The following is a 16,145-nucleotide window of genomic DNA, read 5'->3' as shown; positions in this document are numbered from 1 at the left end:
TCCGTGCTCAGCCACGGCCCTCTCTCAGTCCACCTTTTACAGTTAGATTGTACTACAATAAATTGAGCGATTTTCGACAGACTTTGACTGAGATCTTTCCCAGCGCTGCCTTCTATTGCCATTCGCTGTAGTTAGCTTATCTTCTCTTTCTTCAGTCTCTTCCGATCTGTCGACTGCAGCAGTTCACGCCAGTTGCCGCAGTGAGGATCACATTGTGCACAATAGTAGTAATTCGGTCGATGCTGAGCACAGAAGAAACCCATTTCGAGTAATGGAGCTAAATAGTGTTGCGATTGGGGATGGAGTTGGAGTGAGTAATGGAGTGCGGAAGTGGGGCTCAAGCTCTATTTGGTTTTATATACATGTGCAAATTTCTCAGTTTGGCTGTTTATATAATTAGTGCATTTTCAAAGCCAATTCGAATATCTATTGCCCTTAATTCGCATTTTCGTCTCGGTTCTGCTGTGATTCTTATCAGTTGCATTGTTTCCTTTCCATGGGCTAAATCGATTTTTAATTGATTTTCGAGGATCGAATGAATAATAATATATATTTAATTTGTAGCAGAGCCCAGTCCAATGGTTGATGAAATCTCCATTGCTGAGTGGCAGTTTGTTGGCCTGTAATTTGTCACATTTTTCAACAAACAATTTATGCTGGTGATTTATTGACTCAGCACCGTCCAGTATTTGTGGATCGTAATTTATGGGTTTATTAACATGAAATGCAGCCTAACAAGCTGTGATCCATCTATTTATTCAATAGTTACTGGTCTTCAGCTCACGCTCAATTAATCAGAATTCCAGCACGAGTGCTAATATTATCTACCTGTTAGCAAGACGGCGGGGCTTGGGCGTTACTTATGAAAACCCACGATCTAGCTAATTCATAATGCTAATCAATTCAATTTATATAAGCATTTTTTTATTTTAATGTTAAACAACAAATGTACTCCCCTTGCTGACAGACTGATGCTGCCGGTAGAGGCGGAGATTATATACTATTTCTAATTACCATAAGTCAATAGAATTTTGATTTAATATACTGTAATTTGAGAGCCAATTTAATAACTGCATACATCAGCGGCAATATCTTAATAAGCTTATATTTATTTGCTTTAGGCGGAAGCAGCCAAGTCAACTGATTTTAACGGCAGGCCAACGCCTGTGGGCGGGGCGCCCACTGAGAGCCCTCCGGCACCACATGCTGAGAAATCGAAGCCCCAGTTGCTGTACGCCATCAATGAGAATCCTGGTAGGTCACAAGACTTGAGCTCTATTTGAAGTCCTCTCTCATCGATTCATTTCAGTGTGGTACCTGAGCATATTTCTCGCTTTCCAACACTATTTGACAATGATTGGAGCGATTGTGTCGATTCCATTTATCCTAACGCCGGCGCTCTGCATGTCCGATGAGGATCCCAACCGTGGCATCATCATATCCACAATGATCTTTGTGACCGGCATTGTGACGTACTTCCAGGCGACTTGGGGCGTCCGCTTGCCCATAGTCCAGGGCGGAACCATATCGTTCCTAGTCCCGACGCTGGCCATTCTCGCACTGCCGCAATGGAAATGCCCGCCTGCAGCTGAGCTGGATGCCATGAATGAGGAGGAGCGCAATGAACTCTGGCAGATACGCATGCGCGAGCTGTCCGGCGCGATTGCGGTGTCGGCCATGGTGCAGGTCATCCTGGGCTATACGGGACTAGTTGGCAAGATCTTAAAGTATGTAACGCCGCTGACGATTGTGCCAACGGTTTCGCTGGTGGGTCTAACGCTCTTCGAGCACGCTGCGGAAACGGCCTCCAAGCACTGGGGCATTGCAGTGGGGTGAGTCTCAGATGGCATCCCCATGCCTGAACTCAGTGAACAACTATCCAAATGCTTGCAGAACCACAGGAATGCTGACGCTTTTCTCGCAAATCATGTGCGATGTTTCCATTCCGGTGGTTGCCTACCGCAAGGGCCATGGGCTGGAGGTGCGTAAGTTTCAGCTGTTCCGTCTGTTCCCCGTGCTGCTGACCATCATAATCATGTGGGGCCTTTGCGGCATTCTCACGGCCACAGACGTCTTTCCACCGTCGCATCCCTCGCGCACAGATGTGCGGCTGAATGTGCTGACGAGTGCCAAGTGGTTCTATGTGCCGTATCCGGGCCAGTTCGGATGGCCCTCGGTCACGTTGTCCGGCGTCCTTGGCATGCTGGCCGGCGTGCTGGCTTGCACGGTGGAATCGCTGAGCTACTATCCCACAGTTTCCCAAATGGCCGGCGCCCAATCCCCACCGCTGCACGCCATTAACCGAGGCATCGGCACCGAGGGTCTGGGCACAGTTCTGGCCGGCCTCTGGGGCGCTGGCAATGGCACAAACACCTTCGGCGAGAATGTGGGCGCCATTGGCGTGACCAAGGTGAGCAGCAAGCCAGCCAGACTTGGCATTCAGTGGAAGCGTGATTCAAGCCTTCCTCTCCATTTCTTTTCAGATAGGTTCGCGGCGCGTCATTCAGTGGGCTGCTTTCATAATGGTGCTGCAGGGCATCATAGGCAAATTTGGCGCCATATTCATCCTAATTCCCGACTCGGTGGTGGGAGGAATATTTTGTGTCATGTTTGGCATGATCATCGCCTTCGGTCTGTCCACACTGCAGTATGTGGACCTGCGCTCCGCGAGAAACCTCTACATTCTCGGTCTATCGATATTCTTCCCCATGGTCTTGTGTCCCTGGATGCAGCAGCATCCGGGCGCCATCAATACGGGCAATGAGACCGTCGACTCCACCCTCTCCGTGCTGCTGGGAACCACTATTTTGGTGGGTGGCTTACTGGGCTGCTTTCTGGACAATATAATTCCAGGTAAGCTGAGTCGATTTTCACCAGAACTGGATGACAATGGGCGCCATTTTCCCCAGGCACACCAGCTGAGCGCGGACTCATTGACTGGGCCAATGAGATGCCTCTGGGAGACGACAACATCAACGATGGCACTGCCACGGATTACGACTTCCCCTACGGCATGGACACCATACGGAAATGGAAGTGGACCTACTACATACCTTTCATGCCCACCTACAAGCTCAAGAAGCAGAACTAAGAGATATTTCCCTCACCAGTGGCGCAAATACTTAAAGCAGATCGGATAGATTAAAGAATAATATGTTTTACGTTAACGATTGTATTCATACGTGATGTTTATTGGTTTCTGTTTAAAATGTTTGCATTCGCTCTCATGCATTATTACATTATCGTACGTTCAATTTTCTAAGCACTATCTTTTCTTTTTTTTTAATTTTAAATTCGCTTTTTGTTCTCGCTACACTCGAATCTTTTGCTCTCGTTAATTCTACACGTATCTTCTATTATTTCGCAATAACATCAATAGTTCTAGTTAACGAAAGATGGCACCAATATAACATCAATACCATCGCAAGCTATCAATTTCTCAAATCATCATTCAGTACTGTTTTGCAAAAAATTATTGATAAAATTTTAACGCATTTTTCGGCGCGGGGCTCTTAATAATATCATATAAAATATCTCTAAAATATTTGTTAAAAATTAACATTCCTCAACCGTGCATCCCGTACCGTTAGCTGCTTACAAATTAAATCATCTTTATGTCTAGGGCTAAATCTAAAAACGTCGAAGGAACCAAGGCACAATTATTTGAGAATCCTAGGCGACAACAATGATCATCGGTCACAAGGACATTCTACTACAGCTTCTTTCACTGTCTACCTCTGAAACGTTACTATGTGTATATCTGACTAGCTAATGGGTCAACTACAAGCAGGGCTCCAGGGCGACCTGCACTAAACTTTAACTTTGGCTATATAAAACATATCAAAAATTAGTTATGCCTAAATTGGTGCACTCAACGTGGGCTCCATTCCGATCTACTTAGAGAGTTATGCTGATATCGCGGCAGCATCTCTTCAGTGGCTTCCTAGAACCTATGCTGGTTGTGATGAGCTTGTGCGGATTGCATTAGCTTTTTGATGCCGCCGCTGCTGGCGCGCGAGGATGAGGCCGAGGCTGACGAGGAGGCAGTTGTATTGGGCGGCGTGGCCATGGCTGGGCCATGGCCTGCCCTTTTCCGTTTTGAGTAGTAGCAGAAGATGCAGAAGCCATTCTGCGGAGTGGAACATCAAATGTTTGTAGGGCTGCGCGTAGCCGACGAGGTACGGTAACGCGATCCAGAGCTGTAAAAGCAGAGTGAATCGGATTAGTTGCGACTAGAGATGCATATGTGTCGATCCACTACCCACCGCGAAATGCTCGATGTGTAGTCCCGTACTGGAGTGCGGGCCTCCCGCCTGTGGTAGGTGCCCGCTGTGCTGCTGCCACTGGTGGGTGGCTCCAGGAGCGACATGGTGCGATGGTCGTAGGGTCTTATCGAGCGGCGTCCCAGCGTGGCATAGCCATCCAGATGGCTGCTGGCGCTGGCGCCGGCGCTGCTGCTGGTGCCCGAGGGCAGCGTGCCGTTCAGGGTATAGGAGGAGCGGCGCTTGGGGTTGTAGGTGTTGTAGTAGCCATTGATGCCGCCGACGGCAGTATTGCTGGGACTGGAGCTGGAGGAGCTCTTGTAGCGCATGGGCACGGAGCTGTAGTCCTGCGACTCGTAGCGCTTGCTCAGGAACGATGGCGACGTGTTGCGAATGTCGTTGAGACTCTTGCGAGGTTTGCTCGTGGCACCCGCCGACGCAGACGCCGAATAGTCCAGCGGAGAGCGATAGACGGGGGGCTTGAGCTCCGTGCCCACAGGACTGAGCTTTAGCGGCCTGAAGAACTGTTGGGTAATGTCCGGGGAGTGGCCGCGCGTCTCCACCTCTGCTGCATGCAGCTTTTGGCTGGAGCGCGCCTTCACCGCCGCCTGCTGCTCGCGGTAATAGTCTCGCACCGCCGAGGGACCAACAATGCTGCTGGTGCGTCGGGGCTTCTGCTCATTGAAGCGGCTGTAGAAGCTGCGACGCTTAATGCGATCGATCACGCTCTCATTCGGATCGGAGCTCTCGGAGCAGCGCGTGGGCGACGACAGCTGGGAGGTGCGCGAGAGCCGGGAGACCGTCGGGGACGGTGTTGCGTGCAGCATGTAGTTGTCCTCGGAGCAAACGGACCAGTTGTCGAAGTACAGCTCGGGCTCCTCGGTGGGCGACATAAACGTCGAGGTCGAGGCACAGTCGTCCTGGTAGCTTCTCGAGTCCGACGAGTAGTTGGCAATGTTCTCGAACGAGGGCGTCAACAGGTTGTTCCGATTGATCTCATGCGCCGAGGAGGTGCGGTAGCCCGACGTCTGCGAGCTGCAGTTGTTGTTGGTATTGACAGAGTTGTTGTTGGTGGCATTATCCATTGACTGCTGACTCGAGCTGTTGTTGGAGGAGGCGCTCTTCATGGCACCCGGGTACGGCGGCAGGTTGGAGTACAGCCCGTTGCCATTGATCAGTGCCGGATTCGTCTTCGCACCTCGGTAGCTCCCACTGGTATTGGTCGTGGTTGTTGCAGTGCTTGTAGTCGGTCCGGATATGCTTCCACTGGTCGCATTGCTCAGGTCCAGCATGAGACCCTTGCGCTTCTCCTTGTTGCTCTGGGCATTGCTGCCAGTCTGCGTCGTTGTCGTGGCAGCCGATGACGCCTCTGTGGCTCCCTGATTCTGTATGCACTCCGGGCATATCGTCTCGCAGTTGCAGTTCTCCTCAGGAGCCGCATTTTTGGTTTTGCTCACATTCTGGTAGATGGGGGACGTTGGAAGCGACTTGTCCTGCTCCTCGCGCACCTGCCTCTCGATGTTGCTGGACGAGCGCGTACTACGGACGCGCCGTTGCTCGCTGCTCTCGCGATCGAAGCGCCGCAAGAGTCCACCCAGCATTTTGTTCACTGCACCGCTCTGCTTTCCTCCCCCGCTGTGGCTGTCGACGTGCAGCTCCTCAACGCTGGCGGATCGCTTGGGACTGGCACAGGCGGCGGGCTGCGTGCGGGGCACAGAGCGTTCCCGCAACGAGCGGAGCATGGTGTCGAAGCGGGATCTCTTATCGACACGTTTTTCGTCTGTGGCCGTTTCCTGGGATTTTTCCGTATCGACGGATTTCTTCTTCCTCTGCAAGGTAGACGCAGACTTCTCTGGAGAGCTGCGCTCCTCTGTCCAGTCTTGCTTTTGTGCACAGTTTAGAGTTGAGCTGGGAATGCTTCCTTTCTTCTCCTTGCTCATTGCGGAGTCACGAAGCTTCTCGAACTTTTGTCCAATGGCATAGAGCAGGCCCTTGCTGGGTTTCTTTTCAGGCGACTTCTCCTTCGACTTGATAGCCGGACTCGACTCCTTGGAGCTGTTCGCTGAAGTCGTTGCCGTTGTTGTTGTTGTGGTTGTGGGTGTGGATGGGGTGACCGGAGTCGGTGGCACCAGCTTGGATTTCTTCGAGACTTTGATCACTTTCTTGGTGGATGTCGAACGCGGCTCCCCAGAAGAGGCTCCAGTGTCCTTTTCACTCATTGTGCTCATTAAACCTGCGTTTGCTGCTGACTTCTCTTCGGACGTTGCCTTGGTGCTCGATGCTGAGGTCGGTGCCAGCGCAGTCTCGGCGATGCTAGGTATAGCCGCGCCGCTGCGCGTTACTTTCCTGATGTCCTTGGGCATGGCCAGCTTTGTGGCCGGGTAGCTTTTGGGTCGCATCAGTCGACTTTCTCTGGGAGCATCAGGGGACGTCTCTGTGGCCGTCGTGGCTATTTTACTGGGCAGTTTACTTTGCACTGTTGTGGCCGAGGTCTGGGGCAACGGTATTTCCGAGTTGCCTTTGAGACTTAGACCCAGATCCTTCATAGGATACGACTTAGGTCGCTTTATCTTCGTGTCCATTGGCGCGGCCTGCTCATTGAGCTGCGTTTCCGCACTGAGCTGCGATACGGAAGATTCATCCGTGGACTTCTTGACCACCCGCTTGACTTTTCGCACGAGCTGGCTTGTTGTTGCTGTTGTTGTTGTTGTGATTGATTTGCCAGCATCGGCCTCAGCGCTCAGTTCAGTGTCCTTCTCCTTTGACTTGATTTTCTTTACCTTCTTGATGGTGGAAGTTTCTTCAGTTCTGTTTGCTCTAGACGTCTCGACAGTTGTCTGCTCGGAGGTCGAGCGCTGATCGTTCTCCTTCTGAGTCCGCACCGCGGACAGCAGCTGCAGCTCCTGCAGTATTTTGTTGGCCAGTTCGTGTTTATCCAGCTCTGTGTCCATTTCACGCGAACGTGACTGGCCGCGTCTCTTCTCAGATTGCTGTGCCACCGGCTGTGGCTCCGCTACTGCGTCAGAAAACTGTTCCATGCTCTTGTTGCGTGCATGACGCTTTGCTGTTTGGCTTGGCTCCACCTCGGACTCCACATTGGGCAGGCTGTGCTTGCGCTGGCGCAGATCCGCCGCTGCCGCTGCCGATGTCGCAGTCGCTTCAAAGCGATCACAAGACTTTTCCCGTATCTCGCGCAGCACGCTTTGGGAGTCGCGCTCGCGTGGCTCGTCGAAGAAGTCGGGCCGCAGAAAGCGTGAGATTCGACGCTGCGAGGAGCGTCTACGCAACGAGCTGCTGCCGTCAGTCACGGCCACGGCCACGGCCACACTCGGAGTTTGTGGCGGTGGCGACAGGTAGCCGCTCGGTGGACGCCCCACAGCAGCGCTATAACGCTTTTCCGGTACCTCCTTGGTCAACGCGGCCGCATTGCCGGACTTGCTCAGATACGGCGAGTAGTACTTGTACTTGTCGTTGATGTCGCTGGTGTAGCTGCTGCTGCACAGCGAGGACTTGCCGTAGTCGTCGCGGCAGACGCTGCTGCTGCGGCTCTTCGCGGCCACTGCAGCTGCAGTCGTCTCCTGGGCGGGTCCCTGGCTGGGCGCCCGACTCAGGCTGCGTCGGTAGATGGCCGTGCTGGCCGACGTGGTCTTTGGTGCGTCCGTTAGGGGTTTGCCCTTGGCGTCCTCCTCGGGCTGTTCCGCTATGTAGCCACGGCCACTGCTCTGGCTGCGCTTGTACACCTTAATGGCGGGCGTCGTAGCAGCGCCGCTCTGGACGCTCAGAGTGCGAGACAGCTTGCGAGCCTGCGTTGGCGGCAGCTTGGCCAGCAACTGCTCCTGGAAGCACTTGGGCAGGCCAGGCGTAATGCTCGACAGCGTTTCGAGATCCTTTTTGCTCAGTCGCAGTCGCGATAGATCCAAGTCGGCCAGGTCGAGTGGCTCCTCGGCGTTGGCCTCAGCTGCGCCCTCCTTTCCATTCTCCGCGCTTCCTGGACCTGCTTTGGCCTTGCTGGAGCTGCTCTTGGAGTGATGCCCTGTGAATGGTAGAGGTGAAGGCATGGATTAAGTCTCGAGCATGGTCCGTAGACTCACGGGCGTACAGGGAGCGGGAGCTAGATGCCAGAGCTAGGGGCCAGTCGGAAAGCTCACTTACCTGCTCTCAGTGCACTCAATTCAAGCTCTTACATAACTCAGTACCTGTTCTCCGGGTCGCTGTCCCGGCGCACCTGTAAACGTTTTGTATGTTTGCAACCAAAAGAACTTTGCACACTGGATCGATCTAGAGTAACATAGCGGGGTTAGCTTGTTAAGTTCAACAAAAAATAGCTGATCAAGAACAGTAACAACAATAAGGAGCATACAACAATTCGTTCTCACGTGCAGGAGGACATCAAAAATAACAAAGTTTTTGGGTTTTATTTTGTTTATCGTTTCAACAGGTTTAATGACTTTTGTTTCATTTGCAAATCAGTATAAAAAATTTGATATTTTAGTAATTAAATGTATTTTTATGTACGATAGTTTAGGAATGTCTAATAAGTGTGTGTGTGTGTATGTAAGTGTATGTGTATGTGTGTGTGCATATAAAAATATTGCTTATTTGTAATGCTCGAGGCAGTATGTACCCTGCTTGAGTTTAATTAAAATGACTTGAATATGTATAACAATCGATGATTATTTTTTAGATTTTAGATTTTGTGAACAATCTTAGATCAAACTCAAATTGAGCAATTACATAAATAATTAAAGCTGTTTAAAAATAATGAAAAATCACAATCTGTGTCACAAATCTATATCGACATATTCTCTGCTCCTCAGAATTTCAAATGTTATTTGCTTTTGTCAATTTTGTTTCAATATGCGTTACTTTAACAAAACAAATAAAAATTAGGGTTTGGTCAACAGCATTTGATACGTTTATTGCAATATGCTTTCGGGCGCATATCGAACGCTAAATGTGCTCTCTAGTTGTTAAATGCGCTGTCAAATCTAATTACAGGTCAATGGAAATCAACAATAAACAACTGTGTGGAGTCCAATTGGAAAATCAAATTGATATTTCATTGTGCCAACCAGACAGCATCAGCATCAGCATCAGCATTGGCATTAGCATTAGCATTGGCATTACTATCCGCATCAGCAATCGCAACAGATTTTATGTTACGGCCTCTTGAGGTTTCGGGTGGTTGTGATTGTGGCAGTGGTGGTGGTGCTGATGGTTTTCGCTGTCTTGGGTGACTGGGCAGCCGCTGTCTCTTCTTTGCTCTGCTGCTCCTGGCTGATGGTTAGATGCGGCGCTGTGGCGATGGCGACCTTTCTTGACGTTCTCGTGGCCGTTGCAACAATGGCCGGCTGCAGTTGCAGTTGCGTGTTGGTATTGCTGTTGCTGCTGGTTGTTGTTGTTGTTGTGGATTTTGTATTGAACGGGCTGTTGTTAATAGTTATGACATGCTTGGTGGGCGTGGTAGTAGTTAAAGATAAACCAACTGTAAACGAAATAAGCACGAATTGTGTAAAACGGCCAACGAATTGCACATAATCAAATAATTAGTGAGCTAACTAAATATTTAATATATGTATTAAGTAAGCCAGAGTGGGGCCCAGATAAGTATGAGAATGATTGAAATAAGGGTGCAGTGCATTAAGTATCGAAATATATAGAGAAATAAACTAGTATAACAAAGAGCGAGAGAAAGAAAGAGAGAGAGAGAGACAGAGAGAGAGAGAGAGAGAGAGAGAGCAGCTCAAGGTTTGTGTTGTTTGCTGATGATAAAAAAATATGTTTGCGCTTCAGAGAATGACAACAATTAGTAGCTGAACATTATTATTGTATATTATCGTATTCAAAGTTTTGGACATTTTTTATTATTATTATTTTTATTTTGTTTTAGTTTTGCTTAACTTTGCTATCGTTTGAATAAAATGCACAAATATTTTTATATTTACTTTTTGTTGCTGTTGTTTACATTATTAAATCTGCTATAAACAAATTCGCATTAAGTAACAATTTTATTTCTCGATTAAAAATAGCCCAGAACTCAGAAAGTTGTTTTTGGTTTCGATTTGAATATTGAAACAGAATTTGTGTTTCGTTTGGTATTTGTGCCAAGTTAGTTATTGTTGTTGTTGTTGTTGTTGTTGCGGCTGTGGTTGTGGTTGTGGTTGTAGCTTGGTTGTGGTGGTGGTGGTTGTGGTTGTGGTTGATCAGCTTTTACACAGCATTAAACAGCGTGGACAAAATTAACTACATCGATAAGCTTCAATTGCATGTGTGTGCTTGTGTGTATGTATGCATGTGTGTGTGCTTAGTGGTGTTATAAATTAATATGTCGTACAACACAAAATTTGGTTTAATTATTATTCAACTAAAAACATAAACAAGAACTTTGGAACTCAAACAACTTGCTTGGTTAGCGAATTTCCATTTTAGTTGAATTTCTTTTGTGATTGCTCTTCATGGTAAAAAAAGGGTTTTATATTTATATATATACAAATATATAGAGAGAGAGGTGTAAAACTAAAACAAATTTAAGGTAGCGGGGCCATTTGCAAACTGTACAACAATAATTAAAGTATTATGTATGTATATGTGGATATTGATTAAACAAAATTCTTTTGGTTGTCAAACAATTTGTAATTGGAAATAAAAGAGCCATGGTTTATATATTTTCTTATTTATTTTCATTTTTTCATCTGTATTTTCTTTTTGTTTCTAGAATTCTAAAACAAAAGTGGTTCGCTTTATTGTCATCAAAATTTGTCTCACTGTAAAATGTAATAAAATTAATTGTGGGTTAAATTTGTTCATTTTTGGATGATTGTTAAGATTAAGTACACCCTCCTCTTTTGCTTTGTTTGTTTTCAACAATTTAATAATTCATTTTTGTTTATTTTTTTTTTTTAACAATTTTTAATAACACACGAGTCAAAGTAAATTTATAGAAATTTCGTATTTTTGTTTTTTGTGTTTTTGCTCCTAATTAATTTGTGCATAATTTGTTGTAACTGTTGCAACATATGAATACGCATACATAGACCTATGTACATGTATGTATATGTGTGCGTGTGTGTGTGCATACTTATTCTTTGTTGAGCATTTTGTTTTGTTGGCCAAGCTAAAATCGTTCTAGACGAACAACTCAGATATTCAAAACTTTGAATACGATTTCATAATTCATAATTCACAATTCATATTTCATTTCTCATTTCTCATTTGACCTTTGACATTTTTTCTATCATCATTGCATAACATTTTAATACTTAATAAAATAATAAAAAAAAAACCTTGTTAAGCAAATAATGGGCAGAAAAACTCAAAATAAATAAATATAAGGATAAATAAATAAATAATTAACTGTGCAAACATTACGAAGAGAACAATAAGAGGCACATTTAATCAAGTCGGTTGGGTTCGTTGGGCTACGAGAGCTTAAACATGTCTCTGATGAGAGGTATATAGCCATATATACCTATATGTATGTATATATATATAGATAAATAAATATATGTATATATACACATACACATATATATATATATATATCTTGTATGTATTCTTGTAAATTGTAATTGTAAGCGGCAGCAGCATTAAAGGTTAATAACAAACGTTATTGTGCTCTAGGACAGGTAGCAATAGATCGATAGATATATATGTATATTTATAGATAGATAGATAGAGTAGATAAACATAGATAGATAGATTGATAGAGTACTACTTTTGATACAGTTTCACATCTTAATTTGATGGTAGATATGCTAGTAAATGGATGTGCGCACACACAAAATATAATAATAATTATAATAATAATAATAATAATAATAATCAAATAATAAATCAAAAAGGTCAATCAGAATAGAACGGAAAAGGATTTGTCAAAGTATTAATTAATCATTTGATAATTACAGTAGACACTTAATTAATTTCTTAATTTGTTTTTAGGGTTGCTTTTTGATTGTTGTTGTTGTTTTTTATTTCAGGCTGCACAAATTTGTTTAGACTAAATAAGTAGATATAGAGTAGTAGTACTTGATTTGTTTTGTTTTGTATCTGGTTTTGTTTTTGTTTAGGGTTTTTTTTTTTGTAGTTTCTATTTATGTTTTGATTTGTTTTGTTTTTGTTTTTGTTTTTGTTTTAGCATACATCAACAACTACTAGAACGGTACAAGTAGGTATATATCGAAATTGAAATTTCTTATTTACGTAGCATACTTTTGCAGCTGATATTATTACGATTTACGTTCTGCTCGATTCGTTGCAGTTGCAGTTGCAGTTGCAGTTGCTTCGCTTGGCATCTTCTGCCTGTTGTCTGCCTACTGATCTAAATATTTACTCTTTAATCTGTGATATTCACCTCTTGGCAGCGTGGCGCCCGTGCGCGAGAACATCGACTCCATATCGCTGCCCAGGTCCCGGGACATGCTGTGCCGCCAGGGAGCGCCCAGGCCGCTGCTGTTGCTGGCGCTGTTCAGACGACTGTCAACGAGACACACACGGAGAGAGAGAAAGAGAAAGAGAAAGAGAGAGAGAGAGCGAATAGTGTTTAATTGAAATTCACATAAATAAAACGCTTGTGGCATGCGCATGTGTGACATAGCTGACTGTGAGGCATGGCGGACAACGCTTAGCTAAAGGACTTGCACAGTGAATGGGCCAACTTACAGGCAGCACTTGGAGCCAGAGCAATCGATCAACCAATCAACCAAGCCCCTTAGCAAACGTTGTCCGCATCTAGGAGACACAGGCGCGTATGCCAGAAGTTAATAGCTCTATCATAATAGTAAATAGATTGAGGTGATTTGCAGGCAGTTTAGTTTCTGTTCGGCTCAGTAGCTCAGAGAACTCATACTTACACTTGCTTCTTCTCAACCGTCTGAGTATAGCTATAACTGACTTGTGACCTATGCTCGCTACGCGGTTAGTTAGTGGAGCAGATTAGCAAATGAATTGGGGGGTTTAGTATTTCGATAGCAGCATGTAAAGAGTGTATAACAGAGTCGTGGCAATTAACGTGAACTCGCATCGATATGGTATTCGGAATGACCTAATTGCTAGAGCTAGAGCTGCCTCGAGGGACCAGCCACTCACCTGCCGAAGGGGCCGCTCTGACTCCAGAAGGGCCTGTGGCCCTGTGCCTGCCGCGATATGTCTGTTAGCAGGCGACTAGAATGACTGGGAAAGCCGGCTGTCAGGTCGCTGTTGACGTTCATACGATTTGTGAGCGTGCGCACCTAGAATGGGAATACGAAGTGTGAATTGTGCTTCCGTATGCTATATATTGTGGTTTCCACTTACGCGTTGCAACAATGTCGAGAATAGGTTCTCCGCGGTAAGTATCTCAAAGCCATCTTCGTCATCCTCCTCGCCGGAACTCTGTGAATCGTTGTCCTGGCTAATTTTCTTCACGGGCCTCGAGCTCCTACGTAAGGGGAACGTAACAGTTAACTATAACGAGATTCAGTGGGCTTCGCTTACCTCAATCTGTGCGGGGTAAAGAGCGAATCCTCGTCGGCGCCATCACGGGTTATCGATGCTGTGCGCATCTTCTGGAATGGCGAACTCTCATCAAAGGCCGTCTCGCTGAGCAGTGATCTGCGAAGAAGGTTTCAAGGTTCAATAGAGGTTCAATGCTCTGCCTGCCGCGGCTTACCCAATCCGATGCGCTGGACGCAGTCGACTGAAAGTCGAGCGACTGGAGGTGGTTGTTTGACCGGACTCGGACGGCTCAATGCTGCGCTCGCGAGGCGTGATGAAGCCACCGCCCTCCACGGCAATGGGTATAATGAATTCGCGTGGACTCTTCTTAATGGGCTGCGAGATGCCCGGCCCGCCAGTCACAGTCGACTGGGACAGGGTGGCGGTTGACTCCGCCTCGGATTCAGCAGTGGATTGACGTGACAACGAGCCAGAGCTGCAAGGATTTACAGTGCTTAGCGACATTGGGAATAAGGCTCTCCGCCCTCTCCAGACTTACCGTGTTGTGGTGTTGGAGTTGGTGCGTCCGTAGGCCTGTTGCGTCGGTGGCCGCTGTATGGTGATGATGTGCTCCTTGGGCTCCAGACTGGTGGCGCGCGACTGCAGCGTGGTCTTGATGGGGCTGTACGGCATGGGGCCCTCGCGTGGCGGCGCGCTGCGCAGGTCGGCCACTGGGTGCTGCATCTCGGTGCTGAAGCGCATCGCCGGCTGCGGGTGCTCTGGCACGCGCGGCTTGATGTCCAGCTGCACCTCGGATTTGGCATTGATTTTGCGACGCGGCAACGTCGCCGACTTGAGCGTAATGGAGGCGGTCGATGTTTTCACGGCGCCGCCCGCTGACGCATCTCCGCCCGGCGAGGCTACGCATATGCAATAATAAGGATATTCAGTGATTAGTCGAGTGGTTTTATTGCCAACAAGATGGGAACATGAACGGTTAAGTAAATAAGCATAGAAGTAATTAAAGGCCAAACAAATTTGGGGGTAAGTGTGCGTGTGTGTGTGTGTGTGTGTGTGTTCGCAAGCTAAGTGTTGAGAGTTAAGTTGAAGCAGCAGCAGCAGCAGCAGCAGCTAAGCAACTACAGATACAGATACGAATAAGCACTAACAACAACGAGCAACGAGCAACGAGCAACAAGAACAAGAACAAGAACAACAATATCAACATGAACAGCAACAGATCTACAAAACAGAGCAGAGATACAGAAGTAGCATTGGATTGGTTGTGAGTTCCATTTGTGGGCGAAAGGAAGGCAGAGTGAGAGCAACAACACAGAGAACGCAACACCGACTACGGCAACAGGTACCGTCCACATTAATTGAGAGAAACTACGGATACTACAACAACGGAGGAACAACACACACAACAGAGCGATTTGTGGCTGGCTGAGATCTGGCATCGATTGCCCGATATCCAGCCCCAATGCGTCTGTCTGCTAAGGGAACGCAACGGATTCGGTTGACGGCAGGGCAGGCGGGCGGTCAGGCGGTCAGGCAGGTGGGCAGTTGGGCAGTTGGGCAGTTGGGCGTCGCGTGGCACAGTGGAGCCGCTGCCAAGACTTACATTTCAGCCACACAGCCGCAGGCAAGGCAGATGTATTGAGAGTGTCTTGAGCTTGATTATGAAATGGTCTCGTACGCGAGCTGACATTGTAATTGATAATTGGCATCGGATTGTTGGGGTAGTAGTAGTTGTTGTTGTTGTTGTTGTGGTTGTTGCCGCTATTGTTGCTGCTGCCGACTTGAACGTGGCCATGGCTGGGGGCATACAGCGGCGAGGGCGGTGGCGTGAACAGAGCGCTGCTTGTCGATCGTAGGTGTTGCTGCTGCTGCTGCTGAGCCTCCTGGCACTTCTGCTGGTACTGCTGCTGCATCTGCCGAAAGGGACTGCTGGTGGGCAGCGGCTGGAATATGCTCGCCGTGCTGCATGCAATCGGCGGCTGCCATATGGCCGCTCGCTGTGGCGCCACCGTCACTCCAGGCACGCCGCCAGAGAAGAGGCGCTGCTGCAATGTTTGCTTGGCAGCTGCCAAAGCGTTGGCTGGACTGTTGTAGCTGTTGTTGTTGTTGTTGTTGTTGATGTTGCTGCCTATGAAATTGCCGGCACTCTCAGTGCGCATCGATATCGGCAGCATTGCACCGCCCCCAACACCGCCGCTGCCGAAGCCATTGCCCATGCCTAATAATGCTGTTGGCCGGCGTATCACTAAAATTAAGATGATTCAATGATTATGATGAGAATGTGTGTGTGCATGTATGTGTGTTTTGTGACGCGCACCACAGAGTAAAAGACAGTGAAAGAGAGAGAGAGCGAGAGAGAGAGAGAGAGAGAAGAGGAGAAAGACAATGGTCAGAGAGTGACATGTGCTCTGTGTTTACTTTGGGTCCATGAACTGTTTGGCATGAGTAAGC

The 16,145-nt window shown here is 47.4% G+C and overlaps 2 protein-coding genes across 10 annotated transcripts in view; one reads left to right on the top strand and one right to left on the bottom strand.

Annotated features, from left to right (window-relative positions):
* The first annotated feature begins 143 nt into the window (after nucleotides 1-143).
* On the top strand, nucleotides 144-3,262 carry LOC108653919 (solute carrier family 23 member 1). The gene is made up of 6 exons (XM_030386895.2): nucleotides 144-310; nucleotides 1,122-1,254; nucleotides 1,310-1,832; nucleotides 1,894-2,410; nucleotides 2,484-2,853; nucleotides 2,910-3,262. Exons 1-6 carry the CDS (start codon nucleotides 272-274, stop codon nucleotides 3,089-3,091), a joined length of 1,764 nt encoding a protein of 587 aa, XP_030242755.1. The 5' UTR covers nucleotides 144-271; the 3' UTR covers nucleotides 3,092-3,262.
* Nuak (Nuak family kinase 1) overlaps nucleotides 3,171-16,145 on the bottom strand; it is a 46,466-nt gene continuing 33,491 nt past the window's right edge. For 3 of the 9 annotated variants that reach the window (XM_089256334.1, XM_089256335.1, XM_089256336.1), the window contains exons 7-16: nucleotides 15,298-15,939; nucleotides 14,233-14,593; nucleotides 13,909-14,169; nucleotides 13,734-13,850; nucleotides 13,554-13,677; nucleotides 13,347-13,489; nucleotides 13,112-13,168; nucleotides 12,613-12,734; nucleotides 4,266-8,295; nucleotides 3,171-4,199 (exon numbers count right to left, since the gene is read on the bottom strand). In XM_089256334.1, coding sequence (XP_089112460.1) covers nucleotides 4,145-4,199; nucleotides 4,266-8,295; nucleotides 12,613-12,734; nucleotides 13,112-13,168; nucleotides 13,347-13,489; nucleotides 13,554-13,677; nucleotides 13,734-13,850; nucleotides 13,909-14,169; nucleotides 14,233-14,593; nucleotides 15,298-15,939 — 5,912 coding nt within the window. In that variant the 3' untranslated portion in view covers nucleotides 3,171-4,144. Of the gene's footprint in view, nucleotides 4,200-4,265; nucleotides 8,296-10,135; nucleotides 12,735-13,111; nucleotides 13,169-13,346; nucleotides 13,490-13,553; nucleotides 13,678-13,733; nucleotides 13,851-13,908; nucleotides 14,170-14,232; nucleotides 14,594-15,297; nucleotides 15,940-16,145 lie in introns of those variants that run through there. The other 6 variants (XM_089256337.1, XM_089256338.1, XM_089256339.1 and 3 more) reach the window with 6 other exon arrangements.

Source organism: Drosophila navojoa, chromosome 2 (assembly GCF_054131105.1).
Source record: "Drosophila navojoa isolate 15081-1374.11 chromosome 2, UAZ_NAV_1.0, whole genome shotgun sequence".
NCBI lineage: Eukaryota > Metazoa > Arthropoda > Insecta > Diptera > Drosophilidae > Drosophila > Drosophila navojoa.
Note: the sequence above shows the minus strand (reverse complement) of the source record. Positions and strands in the feature narration are given on the sequence as shown.

Excerpts from the sequence above, each read along its gene's own strand:
- LOC108653919 (XM_030386895.2), top strand. The coding sequence starts at position 272 with ATGGAGCTAAATAGTGTTGCGATTGGGGATGGAGTTGGA. Across the intron at positions 1,833-1,893 it reads CACTGGGGCATTGCAGTGGG|AACCACAGGAATGCTGACGC; the intron begins GTGAGTCTCAGA and ends AAATGCTTGCAG. Across the intron at positions 2,411-2,483 it reads GCGCCATTGGCGTGACCAAG|ATAGGTTCGCGGCGCGTCAT; the intron begins GTGAGCAGCAAG and ends ATTTCTTTTCAG.